Here is an 18320-nt window from a genome sequence, read left to right as displayed (position 1 = left end):
AACTTTGATGCAACCATGATGGATATGTTTATTATTATGAACAGAAATTTTCACTGCTCTGTGACTCTAAATAAGATTGCTAGTTATGCTGATGTTATGCATAGTAAATTCAAAAAGATCCAAATTTAGGGGATATTTTCACTTCTTTACACCAGTATTTTATTCTCTCTTTTTGATCTAAAACTGTATGTTTGATCAACATTGTTAAGGACATGTTAAATGATTTTTCTTGAATTTATTTAACTTTCTCCTTTTTAGAATGAAATAGTAAATATATACAAAGTTACTTGATTAGATTAGATCTTATTTGACACACTTATTCACAGGAATAACAAATTAAACATACAACAAATTAAAGAAAAACAAGCAAGCCAGATTCAATTCAATTTAGAGCCCGACATGCAAAGACAAAAAATAAAAAATCTGATCAAATCAAACAAACTACTAACATCATGTATAACAAAACAATGTTTTTTCAAGAATCGTCCTTGGTTTTGAAAAGTTCAACCGTGACGTGAATGCAGTTCATGTCTTTGGCGCCAGAGAACAGCATAACGCGTTTCAAAATTTGCTGTCAAGTTTGTCCTGCACGGCTTGCTGTAGTTGCCGGGTACTGGAGGTCGGGCATGCTCATGGAACAACCCCTGCGAAATGCTATGCACCCGCCGAAAAGACTGTGATTAACATGAAATTGCAGAGAAATGTGCCACGGACTACTTTGTAAATTGCATTCCTGCTGAGCTGATAAGTCGCAAGTTGAGAAGAAGCGTGAATAAAAGACGAAGGAGCACAGAAAACTGTCTGTCCGTTTTGTCCTACAAAGGCGCCGAGAGTTTGACAGCGGCAGGACTTCACTGCGCAGGCCTGACGTTAGGTAAACTGCCGGAGGAGGAGGGCAACCAAAGTACTACATGAAACAATAAAGACAGTCCTTTCTGTAGAAGGAAGCAAGCTAAACATGAGGAAGGACGTGAGGATACTGCTTGTAGGGGAACGTAAGTAGCAGGTGTTTTTAATCCCTAAGCGGTTCTGTTCTTGATTAGCTAAAATGCTAGTGCTATAGGCTACAGCTAGCAGATGCACTCAGTGAATCTTACAAACTAGCAGTAGTTATGTGTGCAGTGAGGGTTTGGTTGGTTTATTCCATGCTGTATACGAATCATGCACAGTGATTGTAAATTACATAAAGTGTATGAGTACAACAAACATCTATGGTTTTGGTTTCTATCTGGCATAGATAGCCAATTAACTATCACATGGTGCATGATAGCTATCTCACTAGTATTTCCACGTACTGCCATGGCTTGATACTCAGCACACTACTTTTCATAACCAGACTTAATGTGAGGACGATGCTGCAACATCTGTAGTTTGAATAGTACGACATAACAATTCCCCCAGGTGCAAATGGCCAAATGGTTTACGAGAAAAGCTAAATATGATAAGCGTTATAAAGGAGGTGTTTATTACAGGCCCGTTGCATTGGATTGGATTACATTGTACTAGGATACCTGATATGAACTGGAATCCAAACAAAAATCAACAGAAAACAAAAGACTAGTGAAACAGCAAAGTTTATTTTATAAAAGCATCATAGGAACTAGGTCTGAAACAAATGCATTATTTTAAATATCGGTTCATCTCCATGATTGTTTGGAGAAAAAAAAGAAATGGGAAGGCCTAATGTGATGTCTTCAAATCACTTGTTTGGCCCAACAAACAGTCCAAAACCCCCAAATAAATAGTTAGCTATCACATTTCTCAAGGAAACGCATCAAATCCTCTTAATTGAGAGATGTAAGTGATCATTCAGTTTTGAAAATAGTTGATAATAAACTCATTGTTTCACCTCTAGGTGGCACAGGGTGTATATTAGGCAAAATCATGGGTTTGTGTTTACGAGAACTTTTCCAGGGACCTGGCGTGAGGGCAAAATTAAGCCAAAAAGGCCACTGATACCATCCTCCCCTAACTGTGTTTCACCTGGTCTATCTGTTCTCTTTAAAGCATGTGTGTTGTCAGTACTATTTATATTTCAAATGTTATTTTGCAGGGTGGACTTGTTGGTACTGACTTCTTGATCAAAGTGCAGCCAAAATGCTTCGTGCCTACTTCAGAGTCATGAAATTACAGTATGTGGGGTTCATAGATAGACTGTTAAGACACTGAGGGGTTGGAGGTACTGCAGACTAAGGCTGCAAAAAAGGATTGTTTTCATTAATGATTCATTCTTTAATGCTTGGTCCCTAAAATGTGGTTAAATAGTCAAAGGAGACCATCACAACTTCCCAGAGACCAAAGAGTTCAAATTGCCGGTCTTGGGCAACCAACAGACATAGACACCCAATTAACAATAATGTAAGACCAAGATAAGCAGCAAATTATTCATTTCATAAGGTGGAAACAGCAATTATTTGGCATTTCTGCTTGATAAATGGCTTAAGCAATTGATTACCAAAATAATGGGATATTACTCTAATAATCATCTAATAATTTAAGTCCTGCAACAAACAATCCTCCAATACAAAAGACCTTATAAATTGTGGCTGTTAAAATGTTTATCTGTAAATATACATAGAATTGAATAATATTTGAATATTTGATGGAAACCAACTGTAATAGTAGTAGTAGTAGTAGTAGTAGTAGAAGTAACATAGGGATATATATATATCACTGAAATATTAATATATTAAGAACATGTCTAAGTCATTCTTTAATAACAGTGCAGCTCTTTGGCCCATCTGTCTATCATAGGCGTAATTTCAGCCCATATTCCACCTACTATTATGGCTTTGGTCTGTACTGGAGTGCTCAGTTGAGAACTATGACTCTTGACTGCAGCTCTTAAACCTCTTCAGCTACGCTTATCTGTGCCCTGTCACTTAATATATTAACCAGACCGCTCAATAACACTCATTCAACACATTCCAATGAGTTAATGACCCATTGTCAGATTGTAATAAAAAGTATTTTTCCTTTGCCCATACAGCCAAGGTGGGGAAGACATCACTGATAATGTCTCTGGTCAGTGAAGAGTTTCCTGATGAGGTATGTATCAGCACCAGTCAGATGATAGCTATGGTAGATCATGGTAGCTAATACAATTGCCTCCTGACCATGTACCTTGACGATGAACTGTAGATTTGGCTGACAGTTGTTGGGATATGTGAGGATCTTGAGGGTATAAGGTGATAGGACATATGTAATATTTATTGAGGCTTCCTTGTTGTCAAAAATATGGATCATTGTCTGCTGTCTTCCAGGTTCCTCTCCGAGCAGAGGAAATCACCATCCCAGCTGATGTCACCCCAGAGAGGGTGCCGACACACATTGTGGACTACTCAGGTAATCCCTACTCCATACTAATTGGAATAGGTTGATTTGGTAACAGTAAGGCTTTATAACATGTAAACACTGTACTGATGTGCCTTTTTGACACCTTTAGAGGCTGAACAGTCAGACGAGCAGCTGTACCAAGAAATCTCAAAGGTTGGTTTAACATCATTTTTACCCTCATCTGGTCTTGCAATGTCTGTACCCCATGTATTTCCTGTGTGCGTCACAAGTTGATATTGCTATTTGTCTTTACAGGCAAATGTTATCTGCATAGTTTACTCAGTCAACAACAAGAAGTCAATTGAAAAGGTGAGCATGTTTTTGGTCTGCTCAGTGCAGTTCATCAAATACACAACTGCAGTATGTCTGCAATTTCAAACAGGATGCTGCATATGATTATCATTCGATTCTGAGAAAATTAATTTGTGTTTGGCATGAATGTCTGCCTGACTAAAGTGTTTGATGTTGTGCTGTATGCCACTAGGTGACGAGCCACTGGATCCCCCTCATAAATGACAGGATAGACAAGGATAGCAGGTGTGTTCCTGTTACTGAAATACATGTGTGTTTGTGTATATGTTTGTCTCCCTTGTGTCAGCCAGGTTGGTGTTGGTGGGAGGTAATTAGCCATGGCAAACTAAGAAATATAAAATCATAAGTCCATTTCTGCCTTTGAGAATTATTGTAAATCACACAAATGAATGTGAATTTATTTGATGCATTTACCTGAAATTGACATGAAGGTGATGAAGCTAATCTGTGGTATTATGAGAACATGCTGTAGTACGTCTGCAACTAATAAATATTTTCATCAGCGAATCATCAGCAGACCATTTTCTCAATCGATTTTCTGCTTCAGCTATAAAATGCCAGAAAATAGCGCTCATCATATTTAACCAGAGTTCTTGTTGACGTCATCAAATGTCTTGTTTTGTCCAACCAACAGTCCAAAACCCAAAGATATCCAGTTTATGTTGATTTGAATCAGAGAAAACTCAGCAAACCCTCACTTTACAGAGGTCGCAACCAGAGAATTTTTACATTTTTGCTTGAAACATGGCTTAAAAGATAAATAGACTAATTGTTGCATCTCTATAATGTAGTAATGAAAGGTTTTATTGCAGGGTACCCTTAATCCTTGTGGGGAACAAGTCGGACCTGGTGGAACACAGCAGCATGGAGACCATCCTGCCAATCATGAATCAATACCAGGATATCGAGACCTGTGTAGAGGTAAGGGATCGATACTCTCTCTCTCTCACACACACGCACACAACACACACACACTCACACAGACTTTGGATCCATTGAGGCAGGGCTGTTTGGAGGTCCCAGAAGTAAACTTTGATGAAGTACTTGAGAGTGAAGAATTGGCAAGTGAAATATGAAATCTAATACTAGCTGGGACTCTTCCGAGTGAGGATGGCTGTCTGCAGGACAGATTGGCCCCTTGCTGCTCCTGGGCTGCCATCCAGCTCCTGACTGAGTCATTAATAGATTTATATTACTGAACCCTGCGCTCCAAGGCCATGGCCTGCTGACTGATGGGCTGAGAGTGTGTTGAGCGGCTTGGAGAAAGCTGGCCTCTGCCTGCATTACTGTTAAATTCAAATTTCCCTCTGTCGCATGAGACAGCTCAGTCATGCCCTCCTCAGGCGGATTAGTTACAAGGTTAAAATACGGAGATGATGAGGACGTGAGAGAAGACACGTACAGAGTGAACAGTTGGAGCACAGTCACACAGCTGGTGAGAGTTAGAGTCATGATAGACATGTGAAGCATGTTTTACTGCTGACTCAGTGTTCAATCAGTGTTGACCTGTATGTCCTGCTTCTCTAAGTCACTTACCTTCATGGTTTGCTGTTGGTTTCCTGTTTTTCTTTGACAGTGGCAAAAGAAGTATTAAGATCTTTTTTTAAGCAAAAACAGCAGCATGTGTGTGTATATATATGTATATACATACATACATACATGTATGTGTGTGTGTGTATATATATATAATATAATATATATATATAATATATATATATATAATATATATATATATAGATAGATAGATAGATAGATAGATAATTTATATATATTATATAGATAGATAGATAGATAGATAGATAGATAGATAGATAATTTATATATATATATATATATAGATAATTTTAGGATTATTATCATTCATGCAGTAACATGTAAGATGCATTTTGGAGTTAATTTTACTGATTTTAGAGTCTGTTGGATGGTTTAATTTCTAACAATGCAAAGTATGTTATATGCTTTAATCTGCAAGTTAACTTGTAACTACAGCTGCTCAATACATGTAGTTAGAAATACCATATTAGCATAGAATTACAAGTAGCATAGAATTACAATGCTTAAGTAAATTACCTCAAAATTGAATTTAAGTACTGGACTTCAGTGAATGTAAAGGTTAAAGGCTCCAGAATTGCCCTTGCTCAGTGCACTCTCACACACATGCGTGCCCTGTGTTTCCTCAGTGCTCTGCCAAAAACCTGAAGAACATTTCTGAACTCTTTTACTACGCCCAGAAGGCTGTTCTCCACCCGACAGGACCCCTGTACTGCCCAGAAGAGAAAGAGGTGAGGTCTACGTAGGTACAACAACAACAAGGTGTATGAATGAGTGATGTCTGTGTTACATTTTGGTGTGCAGGTGTTGGGGCTGTGGTGTTCTGCATGCTGATGCCTCTGCTCTACTTACTGGGAAACTTAAATAGAACAAAGTCATCATAAATGTTATCAGTTAAACCTGTGCTTTTCCTGCCATGACAATTCAAAATATCTGCTTTGAAAAAGGCCTACACCGGGACCCTGAAACTGAGGCAGCTAAATGTACTTCAGCCATCATTAATGTTATTGTGTACGCCTGTGCTTTTCTTTCTGTGTCATGTCAGACAGCATTACACCAATTGCAAAAGTTTCAAATGGTCATTCTGTAAAATTTGCTGGAATGCATATATCTGATATGCTGTTAAATATAGTTTCTTTGTCAATGTCATCATAAAATTCAGTGCACCCACCATTAGTAACATTCATTAAATATGAAAGAGAATTGGTTCTTGGTAATTGTCTGGGTTACAATTACTCTCCAACATGAAATGGGTACCTGTGTGTAAAAGAAAATACCAGTGACTAAAAGAAACAAACTGAAGGCTAGTAGGTTGTTTGAAGCTCACCAGGCACCTAACTCAAGCAGAAGCTCCACAAGTGGCCGGCAGAAACGTATCAGGAGAGAAAAAATTGGGTTGCTGCTAAAGTTAGTTACCACAATGATTCCTGCTGATTGATGTCTTTCTGCATTGTATAAGTGCACATAACCAACCTAAATGATTACTTATTTTTTTCTTTATTACAGTTGAAGCCCTCTTGCATTAAGGCTTTAACTAGAATCTTTAAAGTGTCTGACCTGGACAACGACGGCATCCTCAATGACAATGAGCTCAACTTCTTCCAGGTAATGTTTTCCACTTAATAGCGTCACTGCCAACATAACTATCATGGCTGCAGTTGAAAATTGTGAAAGTTTTCATCAGTAGCACAACTTGGAGAACCTGATCTGTGTCGGGCTTCATTAAGCTGTGTAGTGGAATATACACATCAATGTATCTCTTGTTGTGTATATCTATAGAGGACGTGTTTTAATACACCACTAGCGCCTCAGGCCTTAGAGGATGTAAAGAATGTGGTCAGGAGGAACATGACAGATGGAGTCAAGGACAACGGACTTACACTCAAAGGTCAGACACTCTTTCCCGCCTCCTCCTACATGATTTATCCTTTCTCGTGTCCCTTCAACAATTCCTCTTTTCTGCTTGTCTTTTCAGTATGTTTACAATTGCTGACTACTGAACCCATCCATTCTTCCATCATTGGATCTTTATTGCAGGCTTCCTGTTCCTGCACACCCTCTTCATACAGCGAGGCCGACACGAGACCACCTGGACTGTGCTTAGGAGGTTTGGTTATGACGATGACCTGGAGCTCACACAGGAATACCTGTTCCCCTTGTAAGTGCAGACTCAAAGGTTATGTTTTTTTATTTTATTTTTAAGTATAGCTGTGAAAGGAAAGCGGTAGATGTCTGTGCAGAACTTTCATCTTGCTAAATAAGCAGGTTGTCCTGTCTGATGATACAAGTGTTGTATAAAAATGGCCACGATGCTATGAAGCACTGTTTTTGTTTTTTGTTATATGTTGAATAAAGCACCTTCAACTTAAAACTGCAGTCGCTATTCAACGTAATGCAGCTCTTTGACATCAACTTATATGCCATCTCTAATACATATTTTTTTGACTAAATGTGCAGGGCTGTCACCGATTTATTAGTAATTCACTTAATTTAATCATTTGCAGGCCATTTTGATTGATTGATTCATCACTGAACTGTTTTGTCTATAAATGGACAATAATGATTAAATAGTGAGAAAAGCGTGGCATGATTTCCCAGAGCTGAGGGGGAGATGCATTCAGATTGCTTGTCTGATTCAAACAGCTGCCCAAAACCCAAAGTTTACTGTCATAGTCGACAAGTAAATTAATAAAATCCTCACATTTGACAAGTTGGAACCAGAAAATGTTTGGCAATTACTTTGAAAAATTACCAGTTAATTGATCATCAAAATAAGGGCAATATCATTGTAGCAAAATTGTTGTTAGAAATTATTAATTTTGAGAGTGCTCAAATAATAGGGATGAGGAAGTGGTAAGATGTAAACATGTTGCTACATCAAATTCAGAATAAGCATATTTACAAAAATCAATGAAATTGATGAGGTAAACATTAAGTATATTTTCTTATGACTGTTTACAATTGAGTATAGAGGATGAGCAAATTATCACATTCTATTTCACTTGTGTTTTGCACAGCATCCCAACTTTTTTTGGAATTGTGGTTGTATCATAGTCGTATTTATGCCTTTTCCTCGTTTGAAATGGACTCATGTTGATCACAGATCCTCAGTCGATGCTCTAGAGCTTTCTGTTCAGTTCCTGTTTGTGTCCGTCCCTGAATTGCAGGATAAAGATCCCCCCAGACTGCACCACAGAGCTAAACCACAACGCTTACCTCTTCCTCCAGAGTGTCTTTGACAAACATGACAAAGTGAGTGATTAGAGATGTTAATGTTAAAAATTTCTTTTTATTTTTATTTTTATATACTGTATATGTTCATATTTTTAAGGATGGATAGTTATGACACTTGTGTGTATTGTGTATTTTTGTTATATTTTAATGTATTTTATCTGTTATGTTTTCTTTTTCTTTTTTTTAATGTCTAAATTTGTGTGTCGATGTACTTGGCATAATCCAGGACAGAGATTGTGCACTCTCGCCAGACGAGGTGAAGGACTTGTTTAAAGTGTTTCCCTACATGCCCTGGGGTCCGGATGTCAACAACACGGTTTGCACTAATGACCAGGGATGGATAACATACCAGGGATACCTCTCTCAGTGGACGTGAGTGTGGAATATTTCTATTAATATGCACACAGACGCACATTCAATCCTATTTTAGTCTTACACAGCCTGAATATATTCATACTACTGTAGGACGTGCAACATTATGTAGAACACACAGACAATTTTTCAAAATCATTCTCATGTAAATCTCTCATGGCATTGTACTCATCATGACTCATGTGTTTCCTGTCATAGGTTAACAACATATCTAGACGTACAGCGAAGTTTGGAATACTTAGGTTACCTGGGCTACTCTATCATCTATGAACAGGAGTCCCAAGCAGCTGCCATTACAGGTAAGAGAACTTAATTCAACTGCCTAGCAGCACTGTAAGCAGATTAACAAAAACAAGTAGTAAATGCTAATAGACACACTTCTGTTCAGCATAAAAGTAATGTATCAATGACCAGTGCCTGCCTTGTCTGCTTTTTTATTTTAAGTTGAATACAAAAGAACTGCATGAATTTTACTGCATAATGCCACTGCTCATGTATGTATGTAAAAAATATGCATTTCCTATTCTTTCAGTGACGCGTAACAAGCGCATTGATCTACAGAAGAAACAGACCCAGCGCAGCGTCTTCCGCTGCAATGTCTTGGGGGCCCGGGGCAGCGGGAAGAGTGGCTTCCTCCAAGCATTTCTGGGCAAGAACCTGCAGGTCAGTGGAAATGATGGCTGCAAAGCCTTTTAAACTCCCTTTAAACCAGTACTTTTAGCAGCGTGTCTTGCTAACGCACGCTCAGTTTTCCGTGGGATTACTTCCATGGGGTCAATGTTTTACATTTATATCAACCTAGGCAGGTTAAAAGAGAGCTACCTTTGTGACACTGAAAACTCTTTGATCACTAACCCATTAATCTCACTTTGTGCTACAACCCTCAGTTTATAAACATGTCAATAGTGTTGATGGGTGTCTTTTATTGACCTTGTTTATTATCCACCACAGCGACAGAGGCGGATTAGAGAGGACCACAAGTCCTTCTATGCCATCAGTACGACCTATGTTTATGGTCAGGAGAAGTACCTGCTGGTAAGAACCATTCAGTCATCATCTGATGATTACTGTTACATAATCTGGGTGTACTACATTTTACTGTGTATCAGCATTAGTACTCTGCAAAACCTTAATCCCTCCATCTGCACACTCTGTCTTTCTCTTGCTCTCTTTTGCTACAAGCTCCATGAGGTAATGCCAGATTTTGACTTCCTGTCAGAGGCAGACCTAGCCTGTGATGTGGTCTGCCTGGTTTATGACATCAACAATCCACGCTCTTTTGAGTACTGTGCCAAAGTGTACAAGGTATGTTTCAGAAGATGGAGAAATGGCCATCACATTCACTAAGGCTTCTAAGTTCTGCCACAGTCTAACTAATAACATTGAATGGTTGTGTTTGGCAGCAATACTTCATTGACAGTAAGACGCCATGCGTGGTGATTGCTGCCAAGTCGGACCTGCACGAAATACGGCAGCACTACAGCCTCTCACCACAGGAGTTCTGTCGTAAGCACAAGCTCCACCCACCTCAGCCGTTCACATGCAACACAACGGACGCACCCAACAAAGACATCTACACCAGACTCACGACCATGGCCATGTATCCGTGAGTATTAAAACTCTTTGTGGTCTCATCGTGTTAACCCTTTACACCTCCGTGAGTCCTGCAGCCCATCTTTTCCTGTGTGTTTCCACTTTTACTGCTCTCCTGGATATATGTGTCAGGCAGTGACATTTTGCCCTTACTATTCAGAGGTTACAGCATGGGAAAATGTATGAAAACCACCATGTTCTTATATACTGTGCAACATATAAACTTTGGACTCCTCCAGACACTCAGTCAGTAGATGAGGATGATGTCCTGACCTTGCTAACTAGAACTCAAAACAAATTAGAGGCACATGCATTCGTATCCTTCTTTGTCAATTGGAGTTGTGTGAAATTCTCCAAGGTCAATCCTTTGACTTCTCTGTCTTCCCAAAACTTTCTGATCAGATTAGATTTCAGAGTAGATTAATAAATAAGTAGATTTAGCACTAAATCTCATTTTTAGCTGCTGCATTTCAGGAAATGTAATAAGTAATAAGTAAGTAAGGCTTTGATATAAAGAAAAGTGCTGAGAGGCGAGCTTCTGAGTCCAATGACTGCCCATACTTAACAAGGAGTAAATGAATCTGTTGATTTAGGGTGAATTCTGGCTCAAACCGAGTATAGATGAGTCAAAAACTAGTTGTCTAAGATGTCAACTCAGATACTTATTTGAATATAAAAGGTTTTCATTTTTTGACGTTTTCATGCATTATATTAATTATTTGTCAAAGTGTAAACTGAGCTAAGCCTCATGTCTTGTATAAAATAATTTTCATACAGCAATACCATTACCATGACTACATAATTTCATCTACCTTTATGAAACCGGTTTAATTTATGCAAATATACTTTGAGTAGGACTCAGATCACACTAATAGTCTAACTTCACTATCTTAGGCGGGACTACTTTGCTTTTTCAAACTAAATATGGCTGACCACGCAACTATGACTGCTCAGCTCCCTTCACTCCTGTAGAAAATGTTTCCCATTTAACTGGGAAAAAGAGATAACAGAATAAAAATGTCCAGTCCATTATTTGCTCCACAACATGTCAAATCACAAATTATGAATCATGTTTTTTTTGTCTTTTTTGCAATTTGGTGCCACTGGTTTGCAGCTGTTGCTGATTGTTACCATGGAAACATGGCTGTTAGTACTGAGTTAGCCTGATGTGAGGGTGGCTAACTTTTCAGGCTTAAAATAAGTCACTTTTTTGTAAAAGTGTATGACTTAGAAAAATAATTAATTTTTTTGTTCTTAGTGGTGGCTTGATGCTTTATGTTCATAAACTGGTTGTAGTTACTGTTTGGGGAAACTGGTCACAGAAAGTTTTCTGTGGTCAGAATTAGAACAGATTTTAAGGAGCTTGTGCATTTTGCAATTGTTTTACCACCCTCAGAATTTTTTGCTTGTTGTGACTGTTCCCTTCCTTTCTCTTTAACGTTCATCTCCTTATGTCTCCTTGTGTTTGTTCTCCATTAAGTTCTATACTTCATTGTTCATTGTAGATGCTTCCTTGTCAACACATTTGTTTACTTTGAGTTAAGGAGGTAAAGGTAAATGGCACCTGTGCAGCTTTTAGCTCAGAAAAGTATTTATTCTCTTTGCTCAGGTCGTTTGATATAGCCTAATGATAAAACAAAGCTGAAGTTTTTATCCTGGCTTTGGCCCCCTCCTCCTCCACCTCCTCCTCCTCTGTGTATTGTTTGGTGCGTGTTGTCTTCGTATCGTGGTGAATACACGCATTTTTGTGTGTCTTTCCGCAGCCACGCCCGTCTCCGCTGCATGTGCGCCTGCAACAGGTGCACCTATTGCCTGTGTCAGAACCTCCTCAAGTCGGAGCTGCTGCGCAGTATTAAGGCCCAACTCCGCAGGGTCGTTTTCAACAGGTTCATATGTAGAATAATGTCTAGTGTTTTAACATAGACCCATTCCTCCTCTCTGTGTCTCCTACCCTCGGGTTGGACCTCCAGGATGGGTCACAGAGAGGCCCCTTTTGCACCCAAGCTCTCTAACACTGGTGATGGTGACAGCTCCTCTGCTTTCCTTCAGTGCTTGCCAGTGGTCAGGTTTACGCTGCATATCCACAGCAGGGAACGGGGAATGTTAAGTGTGATGAAACTGATGGTGATGATACCTTGTGCCAAAACATGTCGTTTGAATGAATAGTGTAGTCTTCCATTTGTGATGCTGGATTACATGAAAATAGTTACTGTTGTGTTTACTTTGAGGGTGGAGATTTCTCCATTTTATCGCCACTGTGTTGCAGCATTGATGTCACCTGTAGGATTTACTGTTTTGATCAACTGTTCCTCATGCCTGTTGACAAAGAGCGATTCTTGGTTGTATTTTACCAAAACATCACCCATCTGTCCTGGAGGTCATTGTTTCAGGTGATTAATTTATTTCTCCTAACTTACAATCAGAACTCAGTTCTTTAGAAATGTATTATCTATCCAGGAACCAAATTCACAAAACATCTTTAGTTGAAAAGTAGCCCCTAACTGGCTGAGTTAGGTAAAACTTCTAAAAATAGAGTGTCAGTTCTAACTGTCAATTTTTTGATCTTAGAGTATTTCTTGAAGTATTTTAGCCCTAAAACTGGCTCTTGAATCTGAGAATAGTTGGAGGATTACATTTTTGATTTGGCTTAATTTAATTTAATTTATTTAATTTGATAACTTTTTAAACAAACAATTTAATTTATTGTTTATTTTTTATTAAAAATGATATTTTTTTATACAATATAATTTGTTCCTGGTGCTACTGATGAATTTTCACATTCTCTGACACAAACACGTCAATCAATCACTATACACATGATTAAACCATGATGTCAGCCATGGCATCATCAACCACACCCTTTTCCTCAACTTAGAAGTTCTCTCAATCTCTCAGAAATTTTTAGTTAAGAACATTTAGCGCCATTTCAGAGATGTCCTAGTGTTAAGATAAGACACTTTGTGAATGTGGCCACATGTTTCTTTACACCCACATCAAAAGTGAGCTGCGATTTAATTCACTACCTTGGTCATATACCTATAACCCATCAGTCATGTTAGGTGTCTTGGTCTCTACTCCAGCTCCAGCCAGCCCATTTGCTCTCTGTACAGTTTGACACAGCGAAGTGTGACCATGCTGTGGCAGCTAACACACGGGCTGCTGGCCAGGCAGGTGACAGTGTGTCTGAAACAGTGTGAAAAATGCATGCTTGTGCAGTGCAACTTTACTCATAATACTGACTCCTGTGTGTAACATGAACATGACACAGAAGTTAATTGAATTTCAGAGGCATAGCTACATTTTTGTTTTTTGGATAGCTCTGGATAGTTGTTTGTATTTATATATCTGCAAAACCTGTTGTTTTATAGAATGTTATAATGCTCTAAATAACTGTAAAACACCAGATCCATGTGTTCAGCAAGTTAATTATGCTGACAAAATAAAATTATAGGGCACTTGAAAAATAAAAAAATGTTTTCAGTTTAGTTGAACTTCAAACCTCGATGTGAATTTTGACAATTGTTAAAAACTGATCTATGACCTCTTTTCCTTAGAGTTATGCTTGCTCTCTCTAGTCCTGCAGTGGATATGCAAACTGTAAATCTTGGCCTACAAGCAAATAATTTTCACAGAAAAATGAGAGAAACACAACCATTATCTCTGGTTTGTGTTTCAAACTGAAAACCTCACTGAAGTCTGCATGTGTGCATGTTTGCTATGTGATTTCTTTTCACTCACATAAAAGGATTAAAATTCTTCTCTTTTAATTACTTTATGGCACAAACCTTCATCAATTATCAAAGAGTGCTTAATTGATTATCTGTGATGTTTTCAGTCCCTCTGTCTCCATATTTCTGTTCTTAACTGTAAAGTCTACACCTACAGGAGACACTTTATTTTGAAAAGCAGAGACACTATTTGTGTCCCTCCTGTACATATACCAAAATAACAGCTGCTTTTCACTTGTTCTCCTGTGGGTTGAGACTTGATAAACTTAAGAGGCTGATGTTTAACATTAAAATGTGTTCATTTGATGTTTACATTGATTGTATTGTGCTGCACCAATCACCCCATCATTTCATCTTGTTTTTCCTGTCTTGAATTTTCTGTCTTTGTGTTTCTCCTTTCCTCTGTAGGTGTTCAGTCACATATTTTTGGCTGCCCCTGTTCCTCTTCCTTTTGCACATTTTCACTCTCTGCTAATCTGCCTGCTGTTATGTTGCATGGCCCACCTTCCCCCTCTCTGGGTAACCAAAGGCATGCCTCGGCCCTCGGCAAAATATTGCCAGCTACTGGCAGCTGTTAAAAGAATTCTCATCTGTCCATCTGTACAGTGAAGACAGCTTGGTGTTTTGAGTAAGATGGGGCAAGTTTATTGAACTACAATGCAGGGTTTGATGTTGGATTGGGCAGAAGTGTGTTGTGTGTTTGCTTTTTTTTTTTTTAAAGCCCAACAATGGCATACAGTGCAGGGCTTCTGGTCATCATGGACGCAGGCTGAGTGACATACTGTAGTTTTGCATCCAGCACTAACCCTTTGTGTTGATGCTTGTTTAACCTCTGGTGAGTTGTTGGCACTATTAATAGTATGACACTTAACAGGCCAGCCCTGGCAGTATGTAAGGGGCTGACACACCACATTGAAGGCCTAACGCATTTCAGAAAAGTGGGTTGATTGACTGGGTTAAATTAAGTTGTTGTGTTGTGGTCACTAGACAAACAAGCATCAGGCCACTTGAAAAACTTGACTTTAATGGAAGCCAGTGCAGGGTGAATTAATAATTTCTCGCTTTAATTTGTTATTGCAATTGTTTAATTTGTAATGAAAATTCAAGTATATGAAAGCTGCCATCCAATGACTAAAAATGATTTAAAAGAATTTTCAGCAGCAGAGACAGTAGAAAAAAAACACAAACTGATTGAAGACAAATTGATGTTTCCAAAGAAACTGGAAGCAGAAGAAAATGACATCTTCTGACATTTATTTTACTTTTACTTTTTTACTTTGAAAGTAGTTAAACGTTTCCAGTCTGGCTGCCATGTGGTGTGTACAGTATGTGGTGTGTGTGTGTGTATGTACCTTTTCGCAGTCATTGTTTGAAGTGTTTGGTGATGTTTGACCAGGTATGCAGTCATGGTTGAGCTTGCGCTTTAAGGGTTTGGGTGGTTTTCGGGCTGGGTAGAGCTGGGTGATATGGATGAAATCAGATATCAGAGTAGATTCCACTTCATATTAAGTATCTCCCAGCTCTACCTTCTGTATCAGAGAATATGTGAGCACACCCCGGGCAACTCTGTGACTGGGTGTGTGTGTATGTGTGGAAGGCTGCTGGGCTGGGTGGAGGCTGTGGGGGGCTACCTGCTGTCAGAGGAGGATTTCAACCTGACACAGCAGGTTTCAGCCGTCTCCAACGTGGAGGGGTCCATCTTTATGGAGGCCTCTGCTGAGCAGCTAATTCCCTCTGAAAGGTAAAGCCAGAAACCACATCCACAGAGAGACGGATGTTATATTTTAATCATGTGGATGGGGGGGCGAGACTGTGTTGGATATATTCAACAACCCCTGTTCAGCAAAAGATTGTCAATATTTCAACTGCCGATGTTAGTATTTATATCCTGAAGCGTTACAGAGAGACTCTCTGGAGTCTATACAGGAACAGCTCCGTATTACGTTCTGGTGGCAAGTTCGAGGGGAAGATCAATATCACCATGAACCTGGTTAGGTTAGCTTAGCTTAACACCAGGAAATGGGGGAACAGCAACATTTTATAGTGAGGTATGTGAAGGACTGTTCACTGACTAGGAGGGATAACTTCCTGGAACCTCCACTGGTTGCCTGGCAGCTGCTCAGGGCCCAGAAATAGTCTTCCTGTCTCCAGTCTGTGCTAAGCTAAGCTAGCCAGCAGTTGTTTTATTTAATGAACATATATAAGAGTGATAGCGATCCTCTCTGCTAACTCTCCACCAGAAAGTGAATAAGCAAATTTTTCAAAATGCCTTCCTTGAAGGTTAAAGGCAGATTGAGTTATAGGACGTTCTTTCTTCCCAGTAAAGGGAGCACGAGGAACCTGTGTGACACTGGTGTTTTAGGCTGGCTTTTCTCCTGATCATAATTGAGTATGAGGGCACTGGTGTGTGTGTTGCAGGCTTAGCTGTAGGCCAGTCAGTGCTGAGCCTAAATCAGCTGCTGAAAGGATTTAATTTAAAGGTCAAAACTGCTGTTGAAGCTAGTATAAATCACTTTGACTTCCGTTTTTTTTACACTTTGCTGTCTCCTTCATTTCTTTTTTCATTGCTTGCTTTTATTGCAGTCTGCATAGTGTCCCAATCTTTGATCAGCTGGATCTGTGTTTGGTAGGGCAGGTGTTAACCCAATATTAATGATCCATTACCGTTAGTTATATATATTTTTTTTATAGCTATCCGCCTCCCAGCACGAATCAGAGCAGCTCCTTCTCATGGTCCAAAACCTCTCCTTCTTTTCAACCAACTGCTTTTATTCTCCTTTCCTGTTCCTAAAACCAAAACTAAACCAAATGTCAAGAGAAAGCATGTGTTCCTGTTTCAAGATGGTATCACAGGGCCTTGATATTTGTCCTTTATGGTCCTGATGCAGGGAGTTTCCATCAGAGAGAGCACATGACTTTGTCTGGTCATTTGGCAACTCATCCCACTGTGGTTTTAACAGAAGTAGTGCCACAGCGCTCATAGTGATTTTTGCCCCTGACCTGCCCTCCATCTCTTGCTTCCTCTCACAGGCACATGGCTCAGGCAGACCTCAAGAACTCCACCTTCTGGCTGAGAGCGAGCGTCGGTGCCACAGTGTGTGCTGTGCTGGGCTTCGCCATGTACAGAGCACTTCTCAAGCAGCGGTGATCGGACAGCATGAGACAGCTACTTCCTCCCCCTGGTCCCTCTGTTGACTCTGCCCCTTCCCTCCTACCTGAAAGACTCAAAGTGGCAGACAAACCAACCAACCAACCAGGCCCATTGCCTCAGCCCCCAACTCCACCTCATCTCCTTCCCACAACATGAGCAAGAAACAAATGAGCAAAATCATAGGTACATTTTATAAAATACAGAGTGTGGTTTAGTTTTTTTTATGTTGTGGGGAGAGGAACGGGTTACTTTTGAAATATCACTTGTCCATCAGTCAATTTGTAAATGCTGACATTCTGTGATCTGTTGGTCTAGTCTAGTCCAGGTCAGACACTACTAGTCACTGGATGTTTTCAACTGATCCAGTCCTCTTTTTTTCTCAGGTCAGTATTATTAGCTAGATGGTTGGAGACCAGAGAGAGGCAGCCATATACAGAAACGACACAAAGGGACTTCTGTTTATAGATGTGTATATGCAGTATATTATGTATGTATTCCTCAACAATTTTAGGATTGGACTCGTAGACAGCATCACAAGCCAGAAGCAACACCTGCAGGAGGTGTTAGTGCTCATCTAACACTAGAAAGGTCATGGATGTCATGCACTTGTTTATTTTGTGTGTTAATTTATTAACCTGTTTCTTTGTTTTCTTGTCTGTTTTGAGTGCACTGCATGAAACAGATGGAGGGATTTACATTTTCCATGTATTTTTGTATTTAGTATTATCAAAGCTGTCCTCATGACTTTCTGCTTCTGTTTTTAATTTTCTGGTTTTCAAATAGAGCTTTGTCCCTCATTATATTTTTATGAAGTTAGAGGCACTGTAGAGCAAGCTATTAACAGCCATTCAGCACACCTCTCCCACCTTAAAAACTATGAAAGTGTTTCTTCTCATTCTTCTCTTTTCCAGCATTTACAATAAAGTCAAGTAAAAATATCTGGCACAGCTGTTTATGCGTGTTATTGGGTGACATGACAGCTAATTTAACAGCAACATGGAAAATAAAATGGTTTTAAATATCTGTAATAAATGACATTTACA

The 18320-nt window shown here is 39.3% G+C and overlaps 1 protein-coding gene across 5 annotated transcripts; it reads left to right on the top strand.

Moving 5' to 3' along the window:
* Window positions 1-271: 271 nt before the first annotated feature.
* rhot1a (ras homolog family member T1a) lies at window positions 272-18315 on the top strand. 5 transcript variants are annotated; one of them, XM_041957962.1, is made up of 21 exons: window positions 272-995; window positions 2990-3048; window positions 3264-3345; window positions 3446-3489; window positions 3592-3645; window positions 3821-3873; window positions 4461-4569; window positions 5829-5930; window positions 6706-6804; window positions 6979-7087; window positions 7237-7357; window positions 8367-8451; window positions 8660-8805; window positions 9004-9104; window positions 9338-9468; window positions 9757-9840; window positions 9988-10110; window positions 10209-10411; window positions 12162-12284; window positions 15724-15867; window positions 17157-18315. In XM_041957962.1, the coding sequence occupies exons 1-21, from the start codon at window positions 959-961 to the stop codon at window positions 17272-17274; spliced, it is 2127 nt and encodes a 708-aa protein (XP_041813896.1). In that variant the 5' UTR covers window positions 272-958; the 3' UTR covers window positions 17275-18315. The 5 variants fall into 5 exon arrangements, with proteins under 5 accessions (XP_041813896.1, XP_041813897.1, XP_041813893.1 ...); XM_041957963.1 differs by lacking the exons at window positions 15724-15867; window positions 17157-18315 and adding exons at window positions 13479-13565; window positions 14535-14780; XM_041957959.1 differs by lacking the exon at window positions 15724-15867.
* Window positions 18316-18320: the final 5 nt, after the last annotated feature.

Source organism: Chelmon rostratus, chromosome 17 (assembly GCF_017976325.1).
Source record: "Chelmon rostratus isolate fCheRos1 chromosome 17, fCheRos1.pri, whole genome shotgun sequence".
In the NCBI taxonomy this organism is placed as follows: domain Eukaryota; kingdom Metazoa; phylum Chordata; class Actinopteri; order Chaetodontiformes; family Chaetodontidae; genus Chelmon; species Chelmon rostratus.
Note: the sequence above shows the minus strand (reverse complement) of the source record. Positions and strands in the feature narration are given on the sequence as shown.